This window comes from Leuresthes tenuis, unplaced genomic scaffold, assembly GCF_036924035.1.
Source record: "Leuresthes tenuis unplaced genomic scaffold, fLeuTen1.0.hap1 SCAF_16, whole genome shotgun sequence".
Lineage (NCBI taxonomy): Eukaryota > Metazoa > Chordata > Actinopteri > Atheriniformes > Atherinopsidae > Leuresthes > Leuresthes tenuis.
Window position 1 is genome coordinate 10,278,681 of NW_027325370.1, and position 19,755 is coordinate 10,298,435.

Here is a 19,755-nt window from a genome sequence, read left to right on the forward strand (position 1 = left end):
CATTCTACTCGGTTTTACCTGACGTCGAGAGGGGGGGGGGGAGCGCTGCAAGAAGCAACATGGCGGAGAACCCAAATAAGCGACTAAGCGGTTCAGAAGTGGATCGCATTGCAAAGAAAAGGCCTTCCCGTTCGACAGAAGGTCTACTGTCAAAGAGAGAGAGTGACTAAAGGACAAGACTAAGCATAGTTTGCATCAGCGTCGCTTTTCCTCGATGGAGAGCCCTGAAGGATGAGATTGGACTGAGGTTCAACACCGATTTTGCCGTGATACTGCTGGATAAGTAAGTGATTCTGTTAATTAGGAGCAGGATGTGTTGCTGTTACATGTACTGACCGAGTACTTTATTGTTTTCTTGTAAATGGTGCTATGAATGTAATTTATTGTTAGCAGCTTGGTGTTCGCCACATTGTGTAATGTTAGCCCAAGGAGCAGTAAGTTACAAGGTGTTTAGCCCGTGTTGCTGTGTGTAACTTACTGCGAGGAGTCTGTATGTAGTGACAAGTAAATTTAGTAGCTTACACGTTGTGTAGACAGTTCTTCTTCTTCTAAAAAAGCATAAAAATATTGTTGAATCAGGTATGGTGGTGGGGAGAGGAGGGGCGTGTTACACCGGGCCATACGTCATATTGAGGTGCCGGCCGCATCATTGTAATAGCGCTGAAATCCTCTAGGGGGCGAAGTTACGCACTGTAGTTAGGCATTGCAGTCAATTTTTCATTATTTAATCTAATATATGTACATTAACATATGTGACTCATGGCTGTAAGCCAATAAAAATTCACTCTTTGATTAAAAATTAATAGCGTGTCACTTTAAATTCCGGCTGTGTATTGTGCTTTTAATCCATTATACTCAGTTGATAAAGTTAGTTTCCACTTACTATTTACAATCCAGACTCCAAAACTATGTGTGTTTCCATTTATTCTGCTGACCAAACACCTGTTAAATCAGGACAAGAATAAGTGTCACTGATAACATTTACGATGTAACTTCATCAAATTTAGCAGATTTCAGGGTACAGCTAATGTGAATGCAAGGTGTGCCATTTAATGGTAATCTGGAATACTTTTAACAGACCCTCCGCACTGCCGACATGTTGGCTTGTGTTGGGTAATCACTGGTGTGATCAGCATTTAGAGTTTTGATATGTGAAAACTTGGAAAAAAATTTTTTATCTATACTTTTAATGTAATGAAAGTGTAGATAAATCTGTTTTTGATACTAATTATTGGGTTGTGATTAATTACTACAAATATTTATAATTATGTCTTATTAGTATTTATCACTACTAAGTTAAAAAAACAGTGAAACACTTCTTAGGATGCAGTAGACATGCTTTCTCAGTCTGTTTTCTGGAAACTCATCATTATCTAGTAGTTATGCATTAGAAATAAGGAGTATTGTTAATGCTTAATCGTTTGTAAGTAGGTTCGTGGTTGGCTCCTCCCTGATTCCCTAGTTTAATAATCATTAATTGGTTAATGAATTGACTAATAATAATAAATAATGCTTTAATTGACTGCTTGATAAGAAAAAAAGTTTTCATATACAGAGATCTGGAAATAAATTAAGCTCTGTAACCAGCATGTTGCGAAAAGTAAGATGTCTGAATGAGTACAGTCAATGTTTGGGCAGAAGAAAATGTGGTACGATCCCTCCGTTGAATCCACCTCTGGTGCCACTGTTGTCGCGCGCAGCCAGTTATTTCAGACCGCATCCACTTGACGGACTGGACTCTCGGGTGGAAGACTGATCTCAGTCTGGCCGTGAACACTTTCTGCTGATTAAATGAAAGAATGCCATTCATAGAGAGAGATGCGAAGCACGTCGTTCCGCAGAAGTCGCTGTTAGACGCCACTGCTCCAGGCTTGCTTTGAACCCGCCTGCCGGGGCAACAACCTGCATGACCGTGGAGCGGAGGAACGGGCTGGAAGCTAGTGTTGGAACCCCGGAAACAAGGTGACTGAAGATGGACTGAGTTCATGCCGGCACTTCAGTTTTAAAGCAAGAGGAGAGCTTGCAACGGTGTTTTTTTCTTTCTTTTTTTTTTAAACGACTGCTTCGTCCGCACTTTGACAAGACGAACTTAACTGTCGCTCCGACTCTACGATAATGGGAGCTGCAGAGCTGCAGGAGTGAAGAGATGCCGAATTTAACATGGATATACTAAAATGGATACTTATCAACACTAATCGTAGGAGATGTAATCAGGTAAAGCATTTTAATCACACGATTTAATCTCTTGATCGTATACTAGAATGGCCAACATCCCTGCTCCTTTATTGTCTGCTTTAGGTATGTAGGCTATTTATCTTGTGAACATCGAACACTTAGCGTCTTATTGAATTAGTCAGTGATAAAGTAGTCTAAAATCTATTTCGTTTGAATATTAATAGCAGCAAAGCCATCATGATTAGCTTTTTAAAAATGAACTCACACACCATAGTAGACAGGACATACATATTTCATGTGGTGAGAGTATTGCACATGTGCACAGGGAATATTGTGTCCATTTCCTCATGGCCATGCGTCAATTAAATACCAACAGGTTTGAAATCTCCTGTTTTTCAGCTTCCAGCCGAGTTGTGCCACGATTTCTCATTAGAGATAATAACATTCTCTGTGCCCTCTGATTGCTGTGGCCATCATTTAGAGCATGTGGCTTTTCTGTGAGAGGGCACACAGCCACCTACCAAGTCTTTCTCATTTAAAACCTCTGGCAAAACTCATTGTCATCACTGATCAACAGAGGATTGGATGCAGTCCAGCCTCATCTCATCTCTCCCCTTCCTTATTTCAACCAGCTTGATTGGTTCAGCTTGTCCTCAGTACTTTTGACTCAGCTGTTAAGTGTCCATATGTTGAGATGGAGCTTATAATTCTGTAGTTAAGTAAATTAAAGATAGCTTGTTAGTGACTATCAGTACCTGACGAACATAATATGTACACATTGTGTCATATTGTCTCTGTACTCACAGGGATGTGTATAAATATTGTGTTCTATATTTGATGCTTTGAATACTACAAAGATGCTTCAAGAGAATAAAACTGAAAAACAGATTAATTCCTGCCACTACATTTTAATCAGGAGCACAGTCACACTTCATACCTTTTTCATGAAAAAGGGGCTGGAGTGGTGGAACTACTACACATCACCTTGAAGAGGTGTGATTATGGATGGACATGTTTCTGATTATGTCACTGGCTCAGAGAGAGGTGGAGGGTGAATGTTGAGTTCATAGAACCGCTGAGAGGAGCCTGGTGTGAATGAGGAGAGGAAAATCTGTGTAGAGAATGGCTGTGACGATGGCAGAATCAGGGAGAATGATGTGCATGCTGATAGGTACAAGTGGGGGGTCTGAAATGCTACAGGTAGTGGAATGATCATGGTGTTTTCTGATTTCTGCTTCAGTTTTGTGCCTTTGCTGTTCATTCTTCTTTTAATGTTCAAGCACAAAGGAGTGCAGCACCCGCAGAGCCTGGGTTTGTAATGTTTTCTGCAAATAGTTTTATATTTTGTTTGCCTAACTTAACAATAGCCAATAACCATAACCAACTAATGCTGACAACACGCCTTTACTTTAAAAGTAAAATACCTCGTTGCTTTGATTAATACTGCATGTTATGGTGTGTGGGTTTGCCTGATGTTTGCACAGCAGGCACCACTAAATAAAAGCACACAGAACTGTTGCATATTCAATAAATCAAGTGGACTTGGTGTGAAATAGACATTTAGATGTACACTTGTCTCTCTAAATGTTTTATGCTCGCAAGCATGTGCAGCAAAGACTTTCAGCCGTGTTGGTGGCTGTGTTGACATTGTATATTGTGTGCCGATTGTAATTATGTATTGATTAGTGGGTGAACACTGTTTTTATGACAAAAATGTGCCATTGGTTCATAACAAGACAGCAGCCTTCTTCTTTTCCTGATGCTCCACCTCTGCACCAAGTTTCATGAGGTGCAGCCTGGTGGTTTTTGTGTGATCTTGCTGGCAGATAAACAGACAAATGGAACGAAAACATGCTCTAGCTTGAAGGAAAAATGTCATCACAAAGGCTAAATCGCTCATTTTTTAGATTTGATAGTGATGTGCATCAACTGGATGTCCTCGGGGACATCTGGATAGATTAAATAACTGAATAAACATATTGAAAAAAACATATTCTTTCACTTTAGAAACTAAAAGTAGTGTTCTCAAGTTTTCCTTTAATAAACATACAATCTTTAAATGTTTTTTTTTTAGGACATGTCTGCATCAAGCTAATAGATTATAGATTTTCTTTGTCGAAGAGGATCTTTCAATCCTCACAGTAATAACAGCTTGCTTTTGCTTTTACGAGCTTGAACTGACCGCCCATGATGCGGACTTCGAGTAAATTGTTTTTGCTAAATTAGTGTATTCAAGGAAGTATTAATTGAATCCTGATGAGATCCTTAATTAGAGCCTCAGTGAGGACGGGTGCACTGGAGCTGTCAGCTGTATGTGCCTTTTATTTTATTTTATTTTATTTTTTATTCATTCATTTGTTTATTACGCAGTATAAAAGAGACGGCTGGTATCTTTATTGCAGGTGTCTATTCAGAGTGATTAATATGTAGACCAGTTTAGTCTCTCCGTCTTGGTTCTATGCAGCAGGAAATGTCTCAACCATTTACCAGCTCACATGTTGACTATTTTAGAGTATTTACAATTAATTTGTTCCTTGAGGTTTAACTAAGAAACCAAAAGTGTTTCTACAGATTTTCAGGATTTTTCAAACTGAATTGGGATGGATAGTGTTCTAAAGGTGTGTAAATCATCTTCATGAAAGGCCTCCAGGACGACAGGTTGAGCTTGGACCGGGAATCCAAGCTGGAAGAACCTCTCAGCATACTTAGTTGCTCTTGTCACAGGGGAGATTGGGATGAGTGCTTTGGTGGAGCCCCCTGGTGCAAGCTGAAGAAATGAAGAAGCTGGCATACGTTATATCACGCCTGCGGCTTGTGTACTTAGATCAAAACACTATTAGTCTCTTTGTGTTGTGCCACTGTTTGAGGTAGAATTTTGGCTGTGGAATAAGTTGGCACAGCCATGAGTCCCTCGGTGTTCCATTTGTGAGGAGAGGAAAAATGTCTTGGCAAATTAAATCTTCAGTTAAAGAAAGTTTAAAGATTATACATTGGATATGCATATATTCCTGAGGAGAAAGAGGGGGTAAGCACCTTAAAAATATAAAAATACTCTAATTAGATGCTCCATACAAAATTGCATTGGAAGTTATGAAGACAGAATCGACACATTACAGCTATGTTGGTACACAGCATAAAACAAAGCAGCCTGTCAGAGAAAGCTAAAAATTTATTACACTTTCTAGGCTGCATCACATAAAATGCCTAAGTTTTGCATTACATGAAAATATAATCTCATATTGAAAATGATACAATTACTTAATTTTCAAGGATCAAAAAATGCTACATGCCTAAGATTTTATTTGCAAATTGTAAAATGCCAGCGTTTCACATTGCGGTTAAAAATTGTTCAAGTACTACATTTTCAAAGCCTCAGAAATGTGGAATGCCTTCAGTTTTTATTTCCTATTTGCAAACATATATAATTTGACCATTCTGCATTACATGAAACTGGATAGGAGGACATGGAACTGGATAGGAGGGGTAAGAAGGTGGAGAAAGTCAATTTCAGTAAATTTGGCTTAAAGATGGTGTCAGCCCATAAATGTCTAATACATATGATACAATTAAGACTTCATCATCACTGCCACTCAGCCGTGGTGAATCTTTGATCCATGTGTGTGGTAAATCAAAGTATGGAAGCTTGGGAAGAAATTTTACATTTCCTACCACTAGTTTCTACTCAAGCATCCCAAGAAGATAAATTTTAAATGACCAGAGGCACTTGGAGCGATGAGATGAAGCACACGTGCAGGAAAACACTGATCCAGCTGGTGTGTGCAGATCAAGTGAAGTCACAGCTCAGGTGATTAAAGATGCAGCATTGTATGCCATTTTTTTCCTGCTCTTGTCTCTTGCAGAGTGTGGGAGTCCGGCTTCATTCATGATTCAGAGCTTGTGGGGTGGGTGTGAGTGTGTGTGTGGGATGCTCATGCGTTTTAGTGTGAATTTTATCTTCATCTGAACTCTTCAACGATAGGCACCCGTCCTTCTATTAATACATTTTCAAGCTCTGAAAAATTGATGGCAGCTGAAAGATGGGGTGTAGTGGAGAGGGTCGAATCAACTGCCATCACTGTCAGCTTATGTGGCTGACTGAACTACAATCTGTGGTTTATCAACTCCAGCTGGTGCTGTCAGAGGGGAAAAAATGACAAAAGGTATCATTCTGACAACACTGAAATTTAGAGGAGTGCTTTGTCTCCACCAGTTTCAACCTTCCTTAAAAGCAGCTGCAAGTCTTCGAAAGTCGAGTCAAAGAAATATTCAGTTCTGCATTCACATGCTCAACCTTTCTGCTGCATTACATGTCAGTTCTTACCTTTGACTGAATGATTCATTCCAACAAAGTTGAATTGATTTGTTAATTAACAACACAAATTTCCAGTTTCTGACTAATGAACGAAGCACTGTGTGACTTCACCTTGAGTTTAGTGAAAGTGTAGTTCACAGATTTGTGATGCTTTGTAGACTTGGCTTTTAATTAGATGATGAAAAGAAAATGATCTTAACAGAATATCCGAAGTGAAAACATCACTGTTGTGAGGTGAGACCCTTGTGTTTACCTTGAATCTAACTTACAGTGCACGCCACAGTGGTTAAAGAACGAAATGTCAGAAAGTCATGACAAATGCACTACAATCTTCTGAAGTGTCCTCGGGCAAACTTTATTTTCTCTGACTAAATCTAAAAGTATTTATATTCTTTGTTATGTAATGTTGTGTGAATGCAACAGAAAAGCTGTAACGTCTGAATGGGTTAAAGTCTTGCATTTTGACTGCTTGATATATGATTTTAAATGGCTGTCAAAGTGATACTTGAGACCTATATCAAGCTCATTTACTGATAATTACCTTTTTCTGCATTTGCTACAGAAAAATCCCATTGTTTGTTTACCTAATTTACATGTCTGCAGAATACAAGGCAGCTGCTCATTCTTTGTTTAAGGTGTGCCAAACCATCCGCTGCCAGGCATTGTACATATGTTTCATGTATACCTCTAACAGCTCAACTGAAATGTACTCGCATAGAAATTTGGTTTGAGAAAAGATTTCAACTCGCCCTCTGATAACCCTCTGCTGCTGTAAATGTGAAAAATGATATGTTTGGTTAGTCAGATGTGACGCAGCTGTGAGATGACCAGTTCGTGGAAGAGATGAGTCAAAATGCCAAGTCATCAGCAACAAGGGGTATGAAGTAAGGCGAAAGGCAAATAAAACTCAGACTTCGACAGATTTGTAGTATTTGATGCCTTGGGAGGAGAACAGGTTGATACAGGAATTAAATTTGATCTGCAATGCATCCCGGCTCTGCCTCCTGATCCCCGGCTGAGCCTTGCGCTGTGTGCTTCATCCCTCAGCCTTGTTGATACAACGAAATATATGAACACGTTGATTCAACAGAATCAACAAATCCTATGGAAATGCTTCAATCTGCTTTTGGCACTGTTTTCTGTTGGTCAGCAAAAAATGCTCTTTAAATTTAGAGAGGTTGAATGTGTAATTTGCACATGGAGCAGTGAATCTACTTTTTTTTTTTGCACCCTTAGAGGTATTGTGATTTTGCTCACCAAAGTAAATGATTTTTACACATAAAATTGCTAAAATTGAGTTTCTGCTCTTATTTAAAGTTTATGCTGTGAAATTATTGGGGAAAAAGCAGTCATACTGTTCAACTTTCAATAGTGAAGATTAGTCTATTAGACACTGGAGATGCTTCAGTTCCCTCAAACATCTGATCATTTACAAATGTCTTTGTCTTTGTAAATATCAATTATTTATTTGTTTTAGTACCACAATTGTCATTTTGAAATTTCAACCGTACCATCTCTTTCCAGAAGTAGTGTCCCTGTTATTTTAAACAACCCACATCCACAGAATACAGTGCGTCCATTTTCAGTGGAACTTTTGTTTCCTGAAGAAATGGCCACTGTTATTGTCTGCAGTATAGCCCGTGACCCTTGACCCAACTTAAAAAGAGCTGCCCCTTTTCAAACATCTCTCCAACTGAACCAAAATATTTATACAATACTTTGCATTGTGTATATATATATCTATAGATATATACCTTAATTTTCAGGTAATGTTGGAGTTGAGTTGGTGTAAATTGGGGCAGGACATGTTGCAGTCAGGACTGTCATTTCAGCCTTGATCATATGCCATTTTTTTCAAACGTTGGCTATTTCAGGGACATGAAAGAGGTTGGAAGTTGAAAGGCAAAGTTTGAAAGCTTTCCCCATCATTAACTTTCATCTCATACAGCAAATAAATTAGAGAATCAATTTGTGATGAAAGTGAGTCATTGGCCTTGTCGCTGCCACTTAAATGCCACAAGGGTAATTAATTTGTATTGAACTGGAAGTCAAATACTGATGTGGACACTTCCTGACTCTCATAGCCATCATCTTAGTGCTCTGCTTCTTTGGATCAAAAGGATTTCCTCTATCCTCACCACCCCTGTTGTCTGATGTCTTTTGTCTCAGGGCTTTCAGAATAATCGAGATCAAGGGATAGCTGTTAGAGGCCAGCAGAGTGTAGCTTTTATCAATGGGATGCATCAGGAGTTCACACTTTCTGACAGAGTTCACTTGTTTTCCTGTGAAGGCTGGATAAATGAATATTTGATGACCAGTCTACTAAACATTTGCATAGCTGACAAAACAATGGCTTTAACAGATATGGACGTCAGTTTGCAGCCTGAGGTGACACATCTCTGCTTTAGTGGACAAATTCAGAAATATTAAGTGTTCTTAATTACTATGCGAATGGTTGTCAGAGCTTACAAACACTGACATAACTTTGCATGTTTGCAGTTGGAAAATAAAGCTTTGCTCAATATCAAAGCTCTCATTTTTTTGCTGTTGAAGACATTTTGTGGAGTAATTTATTCAATGCATTTCTCACAATTATTCCCTCAAAGGCAAGCAATCCAAAAATATCCAGCAGCACGAGAAATGATTTGAAGCCTTTCTGTCTTATTATTAAAAGCCAAAACAGCCACTCATGACATTTGCATCCTAATAACTGCAAAATAAGTTGGAACTAAGATACCACTCTAAACCTAATCTCCATAATGAGATTTATTGGCAAAAAGTGTTGCCTTTAATGCATTAGTACATGAAAAAGGGAAAGTCGTGTAGGGATACAGTTGATATAGTCGCAGAAGCATCAGTATGCTCTGTCATGCCTTTCAGTGGTGCACAGATAAAGGCGTGCAGATAACGGAGAAAGTATGAAAGTAATCTTTCACTTGTCTCTATTTTTTATTTTTTTTACACACGCCTTTTGATAAACTATAGAGTGTTTTCCTATTAATTTCTTTCTCTCATTTACTTCAGTGGGCTGATGGTGTGTAGTCTGAATAAGCTGCACCATCAGTCACTTAAATGTACCAAAGACAGTCCGTTTGAGCAAAGAAAATGGCTAATCCCCCCCCCCCCCCCTTCATCCTTTCTCACTCCATAACCAGTCTCCCATAAGCAAACATTTACCTGCTGTATCATCCGAAAGGATCACAGCTATAAACATGTTCGGGGTGTTAAGAGTATCTCAACAAATAATTTGTCATAAACAAGAGGAGGGCGTCTAATTGGGACCTCTCAAAACAGAAATAAATGACAGTTTAGTCCTTGAGAAGAGCAATTGTGAGTCTCCAGGGGGACAAAAAATTGTTTTGCACAATGTACAGACGGCGCTTTATGTCAGAAATACATAATCCCAACCGCTCAGATGAATTCACAGAGCAAGGACAGTGCTTTATTACATGCTTCAGATATGTCTGACAACTAGAGTACATTTTGTTTTGTCTTGGCAGGTTTGAGCACCTGAAAGCAATCCTGTTATGTTTCTCTTACAGGCACGATTCCTATTATGCAATATTAGGCACACTTAAGCAAATTGTACTGCGGTAGAAGTGCTCAGAGGATGTGCCGCAGAGAGCAGAGCTGCTATTAAATGCCACCCAGACCTGCTTATAAAAATTAAATACTATTAGAAAAGATTTTGAGGTTTTCCGGATATTACTGGCATTACTTTTATGTCATGGGCTTGCAACATGAACAGTTACTGTCCTTGTGAAGTTGCCTGGATGGTGAGACCCGTTCCCAGTGGCTCTGAATATTTGATGCTTATCTCCTCATTTTCTTTTCATTTGCAGAAGACCAGTGAAACATCTGTAAAGGAAAAATCCCGAAATTCTGCCCGCCTGTGATTGGAGTTCAGCCTCTACTGACCTGAGAGCAATAAAATGGAGTTGCTATGGAAACTTGTACTGTTTCTGTCATTGGTGGAATGTCTGTCAGGTAAGTCTTCAAACGTGCATTCTTTTTGTGTTGTTGCGTGGAGTCAATGAATTTCTTTTGTATTAATTTAAAAACCAAATGGAAATATAAAAGATTTTGTCTATAGAAGCACCTAAAGCTTTCGACCAAATTTACAAATGTTAGTAAAAGCTATTGTCTTTCATGGGTGCTCAAGGCAGCAAATTCAAATTTTTTTCAGTTGCACAAAGCAACTATCTCCTTTTCTTCAGGAAGGGAAAATAATAAGGCAGGTTTCAGTCTCTGACAGACAGCCGCTATCTTGCAGTATAACATGCAGTCTTTCAGTTTAAAGAGTGCCTCAATTGTGTCCCTAATTGAAACCGCACTAGTAGTAGTAAAGAAATCTTGTCATTGATCTTGCTTTTAATGAGAGACCTAATTTCCCTCCCTTGGAAACTGTTCAGGGTCAAATGCAAGTTCTCTTCAGAATGTCACAGTCTGAAGCTGCGAACAAGATGAATAAGGGCTTTGTTGCGTGAGTGCAGTATCTTGAGGAATGAGTAATCTTTCATGTTGCCTTTCTCAAAATCAGCAGCCCCTCCTCACAGCTGGGACCAAAAATAATTAGTGTGTGCGTGAGGGCTTGTGACTGTCAATGTATGTATTTGTTTGGGAACTTTTTCTTTTTTTCTTAAGCACAGTAGCGTGTCAGCACCTAAATTTGCATACATGGCAATTAGCACCACTTATCACTAAATCCACACACATCAGTGAACGTCTAATGAGGCTTTCCTCAGGGAAATGTGACTTACGATCGAATTAGGATCTACCCCACAATTCTGGATCAGATGTTTTGTCCTACTTTTGTATTCCGATAAATCTTTGCCATTCTTATAAATCAAACCAAAATGAGCTTTTCACTTTAAAAAATCTGATTGTGGGGGCAGTCTGTTCAGCCACAAAATTTACCCATGCAATCATGAGTGACAGAAACCACCGTCCTAGCTATTTATTTAAAGTCATTTAGTGCCTGACAATAGAGAGGCGGGCAAACGGCTTCTGAAAGCTTTGTGTTACGTGGGCCTTGCCTCATTTCTAAGGCTGACACTCACAGCTGGAACATGGAGTAACAGAGCATTAATATTCACCATGGGGCTGCATTGCATGTGCTCTGCTTACATTACAAGTATAGTGCAATAAAACTGTAAACCTCTAAAGCCTCTTTGTTTGAGGAAAAAAAGAAAGACATGCATTTAAGTATGTAGACCTGCAGAGCTGGGTAGAAAAATGACAGCGTGGGTTTGTTAGGTGGTTGTTTCCTGGTAGGTTATTTATCCACACGCTGATATGTTGGATTTTAATCTAAACAGTAGGCACTGACTGTGTGGGAGAGCAGTAATGCTGTGGGGAAGTCATCCCCAAAGCGAGTTCATGCGAAGTTAACCACCTCTTCCCCTATTTATCTCCGAGGGTCTGAACAACCTAAGGCAGAGGCATGTACTGTATGTGTGAACGAGCGAGTCGAGAGATGGATGCACTTTGTCCCCACAGATACAACTAACCTTCACAGAGCTGCCGCTTCCCGACCAACAGTCTCCATTTAACACAAGGGACTTTGTTATGCAGTGGAAAGTTGGTTGGTAGAGTATTATCACAGAAGTTGGTATTATATTCAAAGCTGCAGAGAGAGGATTACATTTCAATTTGATTAACATTCGGCTAAAATTGAATGCGTTTGTCAACCTCAGAAGGGAATGTCAGCTGTGTCAGAACACATGTTACATATGACAAAAACAGAAATGCGTTGACACAAAACTCCTTACTACAAGCTTAGTTAATTGACATTTTTTTGCCTAAAAATAATTGGCGGGAATTATGGAAGGGCTGCAATTAAGTTGTCTGAAGTGAAAACAGAAACATAAAAAAAATCAAAACAAAGCAATCAAAGGTTTTCTGAGAATTAATGTTAGAAAAATGAATGCTCATTGTTTTCTGAGTGCGTGTGTGAATCAGTGCTTTTTGGCAGAAGGACTTGATGTTTGATTTGACGGGAAAAAAATTGTCAATGATGTGTTCAAAGTCAATTGATAAAATCAGATGTCTGAACTTCAGAAATGACCTGCCTCAGACTGTGTTCATTGACCAATCAGAGAGTGTGGTGGTTTCATCACAGACCATAATGCTTGTGTGACTGTTCGGGGTTATATAGCTAGAACTCTGTAAGGCTTAAATGAGTCCAATTCCACATAATTCTAACACCAACATATAGATTACAGGAGGAAGCCTACCGTAATTTGGCATTATTATCGTTTCACCTGTGAATTTTGGTGTTCTGCCAGTAAAATGATTTGTTTTAAAGGAAAGTAAAATAAAACATTAAAAAAACCAAAAAACTCATTTTACTCGCACCACTGTTGGCATTTGAATTCTAATCGTAAAGTAAAAAGCTCACTTACGCCATTCTCTGTATCCCCATGTTTGCCTCTCAGAGAGGAGTGGAATTTCTAATATTGACTTAAATCACTGATTCATCAGAACATGGCAAAGTCCTTTAGGACTCCATAAGCAAGGATTTTATTTGATCGTTGAAGTTATGGATATCTGAAGACATGAAGCATTCCTCTGTGAACGTTGCTTTCATAGCTGGCTGCCCATTTCCTCCACTAAGAATTGTAACATACTCCAATTTAAAAGTCTTTGCATTGAAAAATATGTTTATTATAGATCTGTCATAATTAGTTTTTGCTCTGTATTGCTTTTTGTAAGTACTGTGCAACGTTATCAGTGAAATATACAAAGTTCGTGGCAGGAAGCATACCAGCCTGGATAACTGCTGCAAGTGTAAATTAAGGATATAATTCAGCTGTTGTCTCCTGCAGCTGAAGCTCTGTCAACATTACAGTACATCAGCCTAAACCTTTTATGCACAGTATTTTACTTGGTTCCAAAGTACTTGGCTCATAATTGTGATTTTACCAGTAAACACAATGAAATATTTTCTTTCTGGTATTTATTTCCAATTATATTGTTTCAGTCACTACATGTATACAATGTTGGAATGAATGGCTGTCCAGGTGACTAAGATCAATTAGGATACTTTGGATGTGTTTCACAAATTATTAACCTTGTTAAACAGTTTTATATGAATCCATATCACACAGTCAAAAAGTAAAAGTACTAATGGACAAAAAAAGGTTTTTCATTGTTACATGCAGACCTTTTCAAGTCATTTCTCTCCATTTCTGGAGAAAATCATTTATGCATGCAGAATCCTCTGCTTCTTAGCTTTACCTCACAAGATCTGATAGGAGCTTCCGTGTCTTTTACTCAGTGCCAGTGACACTCGCATTTGTTAATAACTGCAAAATCAAGCATTTAATGGCCGTAGAACAGCTCCCGTGTTAGTTTAGGATGTGCTTTGGTTGGGAGTTTTAGGTTATTTTCCTGGAAAGGCAGGGGTTGAACCATGAAAAATGTCCACATTAGTTTGTTCCGGTGCACCTGGGGAGTGACAAATAGCCCATCTGAACCCTAGATTTAGATCATTTTACCACCATTCTTCCAGAGACTGTGTGGGCAAGAGGTGCAACAATTCAATTAAAAGGGAATTTGATTAATTTACCATAATAATAACAGATAACAGTGGACTGTGAGCAGCTAAAATCGATTATCAAGAAAGATTGTAAAACCATTTCTCTTTCAGTGCGACAGCAAGTGGTGTCCTAAGCTCTTCAACGCTGAATGCGTTGGTAGAAATTAGAAGGGATGCTACAAGTTGTCACAACTTTTTACTGAAAAATGTTTCCAGCACCTTCGATGCCAGTTAAATTTCTAATCTGTTAAAACTGCTTTGTTTCCAGATTTTTTTTTATGTTCACTTTTACCATTTCTCATTTCATGTTGGGGATGAATAATTTATAAATCTTTGCAGCTCACCTAATGGAGCTTGAAAATGGGATTGGACCTCAATAAGATGAAAAATTGCAATAAATTCCTGGAGCAATAAATTCCTGGCTTTATACAGACATTTGGCACTGAGAATAAAAGCAAAACGCTTGCTTTAATTTGCTGTCCCCATGTATAGACTGGGTGCTGTTCATCCGATCAATTCCCCATGCAGCGAACATAGCTTTGGATGCTGTTGACACAATTACAGTTCAGAAACAATAGCTTTTATTAGCTGGAGAATATTGTTGCTTGGTTGGATATTTGCTGGGAATGCATTACATTTATCTCTCTTAACACTTACTAACTGAAAATGTAATCGGTGAGTTAAGATTTTCTATCAGTTTGAATCTTGGGTTATTTCTTTTTTCGTTCTTTTTTTGCGTCTTCCTCCAACACTGGAGTCATGAGACTGTGACACCTTTCTTTTGCTATTTCTAATTTAAATGTTAGATTGTTATCATCCACACAGGATTTTGTTTACTGTCAAGCCACAGATATTTCAAGCATTGAGATGAGATATGATCTTGCAATGACCCGGGCTCTCCATTTGCTCCGGTGTTAATGTTTGCTTCCCCTGAATGAGAGAGCTTAAAGGTGTACCTTATCGGTTTGGACAGAGGGGAAGATGCTTTAAAAAGCAAGATTTTTTTTTTTTTTTTTTTATTTTTATGCATAAAAGCCTGAGTTGAATCAAATGGATTTGGGGTCTTGCAAACGGTCCATACCTCCCCCACAGCTGACTCCCCATGTGCCTGTTTATTCATGCTGAGGTAAGCTGGAGGAATTCATTTGCTGTCAGCTAGTATTGAATTTGAGATTAGTTTTTATTTCAGCCTCTAAAACAGCCCCCTCTGCCTTCCACTTGCTTCAGTGCTGAGTCTTGTGTTGTCAGAGGTGACTCAGAAACATGGACATATCACCATCTGGCAGCTGGGGACAGAAATGAGCTCAGGCAGCCTTTTCTTTTTTCCTTTTTTTTTTGGATCAAACAACCTTTCATAATGACCTCTATGTTTGGCCTGTGGTATTGTGCTGTCAGCTGACTTTTAGGATTCCAGATTAGTTTACTTTTTCTTTTCTTTTTTCTAAACATTTGTATTCCTGAGTTTTTTGATGAGTCAACAGATTCTGATATTAATTCTTTACCAATTCATCTTTCTATATTTGTTACATATTAGTTTGATTTTTGAGGGGTAGTCTCATTTTTGGTGGGGAGTGGAACATGTATAGATGTGCAGAAAAGTACAGGTTAGATGTTTTGGGGTGTTGGAGGTGTTAGGATAGGAGATGTTCTCTGCAGAGATGAGTCTTCACAAGATTCTTTAAGGCAGAGAGGGATGCTTCTGATCCTCACAGATTAAGTCACCTTGTCACTTGACTACATGCACGAGTGTCTTAACAAGGGACACAATCTGACAACTGGTGTTTAAGGATTTCTTTTAAAATTCTTCTGATGTCTGGGTGTCCTCCCAGTAAATTCTTCCTGGACAGCAAGTATAATGGAGCAGGACAGTTGCCTGCAAAATATTCAGCCCCCACTGCATGAATTCGGTGCCATAGAGATGAGTAATTTTGCTGGGGACTGTCCATGGATGAGAGGGATAAAAAGGTATTTTTGCAAAGGCTTGGTCAAGACTGAGAGGTACAGTTTTTTTTTCCTTTCTTTTAGGAAACGAGCCTGGAAATGACTCTGCTTTCTCGACCACATTTGACTTTCTTTCCTGTTAGTTTCAAAGTGTTTGCATCAGTTTGAGCTGAGCCCCAGGTGCAGCCCCTGAAGTGCAATTCTTTGTCATTATTCACCTTATAATACAAGTTGCAGTGGTGCTGGCAAAATGAAGGTCATTTAAGCTCTGCTGTAACTCAGATTACACATTCCAACAATAATCGGTTGAATATTGAGACGGGTTGATGTGGCGCGGTCCTTTTATGGATACAACAAACAGAGAGGTTATGCACTGTCAAGATTTAGGTGTAAAAGCATGTGGACAATATATTTATTTAATAAAACTGTAACATACAGTCTAATGTTACTCCACTGTGTATGAATGAGTGTTGTCTGGTTGTGTTTTTTTTTTTAATTGTTATCATCATCATCAGTTTCTGACTATGATCCTTTGTGGGAAACTAAAGTGTACATGAATGAGTCCTCCATGGTTTAATAAAATCAGTGAATTGTGATTCATGCAGAATTACTTCAACCGCATGAAAGGTTTTTCTTTGGGTGGGAGAGGTTGTGACATCAAAAACATTACGTGCATGTCAGTGTGTGTGTGTGTGTGTGTGTGTGTGTATTCTATTCACTTTCATTTTACGTGTGAGATATTTATTTCACTGTTCCTGCTTTAAGATGTTTTGTAATTCCATTCCACAGCACTTTAAAATACGTTCATTTCTGTTTATTTTCATTAAAAGTCTGTTTTAGCTCATTCAGTTTAAATCATTTAGATAGTAGAACGCACTTTTATTATACAACACATGAAGTCTAAACACTGAAAACAAAATTGCTGATAAGGACTCCAGTCTCACCAGAAAATGTGTAATTGGCACGTTTGTTCACTTGTCAAATAGGTAGTAGTGTCACAATCCGTGGATGAAAAAGGCTGTTGATTTTCTTTCAGGCAGCGTTCATGTGATATAAAAGGAATGATGAAACGGGTATGGTAAGATTTGTAAGCATGGTGAAATCACATTGATTTTTTTTAACTGCTTGATCATATATTTTGTGACACGAAGACCTTATCGTGAGGATTAATTCTAACACCACCCATGCACTTTTATCTCCTGATTCTTACCACTCGGGTGTAAGAGCGCAGTGGAAGAAGAAATTAAGAGTGGGAGGGAAGGAGAAATGTCTTGAACCAGTGATCCTTTGCATGAAGCTGGTTTCTAGCCCAGTGTCTGCTTCCATTCCCTCAGCAGTGCTAAAGCACTGAAAGAGGACATCGCGTAGAAACACGTATGCAGATGTAGGACTTGGATAGCTGACAAAGGGCACTGACTTGCTTATGAATCTAAACTTAAGCTGCTTGTGCGTCTCAAACAAAGTTAGGAAAATGTAGCTATTCCGTGTTCTGTCATGAGATTGGGTTGCCTGTTTCTATAATCACCTGAGAACCTGTCAGATGTGTTTAATTCACTGCGTATGAAATAATTCAAATCACTCTCAACTTCAGCAGATGCACACTGAGCTTCACTAATCGAATCACGTCTTATATTATGACATTTAAAGTAGGAGGACAAACCAGCACGGTTTGTCCTCCTCAACACTGACGAAAGTTGACTTTATAACTGAAATCGTTCATTTTTAAAACGGCATAACGATCCATTGCACGTGTGCCAGAGGCCTTGTCATCACTATCAGCTTCTGAACAGCAGGTGTATGGATCTTTTTCAATTCAGATTGTACAAGAAATGTCATCTGGCAATCAATCATTTTCAAATTTCTGCTTCAAGGGACACACTTTGTACAAAGACTATAATTAGTTCGCCTTTCATTCCTACAACTTTCTGAGGTTTATCTTTTTGGAGCGGAGCAACGGTGTACAAGGTCCCTTGTCAAACATATCCACCCTTTGAGAGAGTTATTATGTGTCTTTAGGACAAATCTTCACTCACTGAACTCCAGATACTTGAAAATTATACCTGCCTCTCATATAAATGACTTTACCTTCTTCTATGCTATTGCAAAGATGCAAATCTTTTTTTTTAACAATCTAAATTAACTCCACTTTCATCTCAGAGACAAATGTCTCTTGCAATGAGCTGTTGACTACCCTGTGAGCCACTCTCACACACACACATATTCATGCCTTCACCTGTGTACCTTTCTGAGTGCCACCATAGACATGCTCCTGTCTGACAGTTTTCTTCTCTTCAAAACAATGAATTAACAATTTCATGTGTCACACATGAGATTTAAAGGAAGTTATCTGCTGTTTTTCATTTCTTCCATGCAGACCTGTACTCGATGAATAATTTGAATAATGGTTATACATGTTATATCTAAATGTAAGCATGCTGTCAAATTGTCAGTCCGACATATTTGCAAACAGCATCTTTGATTTTTTTTATTTTTTTTGCAGCTGTGATTTCTTTCTAAGCACAGTAGCAATGTTTCTTTTTGCAGAATTTCTTTTTGTGTTACACTTCTATTAGAAATATTTCCTTCTCTTTCAATTTAGAAAGAAAAAAATAGCTTACAGTGGAAAGGCAACAATTTGATGAGAAAAGCAGATAATATAATGTTTGAAAAAACATTGAAGACTTTCATTCTTTACATTTAGATTCTGACATTAAAGCCGCATGAAGGTTACCAGCTGATTCTTCAGTACCTCAGCTTTTTACTAATATGAAAAAAAGCTGCTTTTCTGCTTACATGGCTGACGGATGCATTCCGAGCCAAAGCTTCCATGTAGCGACTCATCCTTCTCGTGTGCAACACTTTTCCCCGCTGCCTTCTTTGTTCTTCTGTAAGCCATCAATATCTGCTTGATAACAAAGAGATGTTTGAAATAGTTTTCAGGCTCAGTGGCACATCAAAGCTGATACAGTTTTGATGATTTTTCATCCAGGAAGTGGAGTCCTGCTGAAGCCTGTGTTCACCAAGCAGCCAGGCAGTGTGGTGTTTCCCATTCAACCTGGTGAGAGTCGCAGAGAGGTGGTGTTTAGCTGCGAGGCCCAAGGACACCCTCCGCCCTTCTACAGGTAACGCCTGCCGACACGGCTGCATGCACACACCTTCAGATGGAACCCCAGTTCCAAATAAATAAGGACGCTACATAAAATGTAAACGGAATTTTATAAACTGATTTTTTTTATTAACATTAGACAACAGAAGGCTGGGATGATAAGTGGTACAACACAAAATAAAAAAAATTAAAAAAAAGCAGCTGGAAGAACATGTTGCAGCTGATTAGATTAATGGATCAATAGGTCTAAAAGATTTTTTAAAAGGTGTAAATAGAGCACCCCAGAGAGGCAGAGTCTCTCTGAAGAAAAGATTTCAGCACAGTTTCAGCAGTCTGCAAAAAAGTAGGATTTATAAACTGGCAAATTGAAATTCTTTTTGAAAATCATGGATGCTCCCTCCGGCAGACTGAAGAAGAGAGGGACCATCTGGTTTGTTATCAGTGCTCAGTTCATGAAGCTGCATCTCTGATGGTATGGGGGTGAATCAGTGACTATGTAGAACTGTCTACGACTATATAACTGGCAGCTATGTATTTCATGCCTTTCACCAGTTGAAAACATTTGGCACATCATGAAAAGCAAAATACAACAAACACCCGGGACTACTGAGCGGCTCGGTTCATTAATGAGACAAGAATACAACAATATTCGTCTCCCAAAGGTCCAGCAACTGGTCTCCT

The 19,755-nt window shown here is 38.7% G+C and overlaps 1 protein-coding gene across 1 annotated transcript in view; it reads left to right on the forward strand.

Annotated features, from left to right (window-relative positions):
* Positions 1-1,740: 1,740 nt before the first annotated feature.
* The window catches only part of cntn3a.1 (contactin 3a, tandem duplicate 1), an 83,757-nt gene continuing 65,742 nt past the window's right edge, over positions 1,741-19,755 (forward strand). Inside the window, exons 1-3 of the mRNA XM_072367491.1 lie at positions 1,741-2,214; positions 10,330-10,474; positions 18,958-19,090. Of these exons, the coding sequence (XP_072223592.1) occupies positions 10,420-10,474; positions 18,958-19,090 (188 nt within the window). The 5' untranslated portion in view covers positions 1,741-2,214; positions 10,330-10,419. The remainder of the gene's footprint in view (positions 2,215-10,329; positions 10,475-18,957; positions 19,091-19,755) is intronic.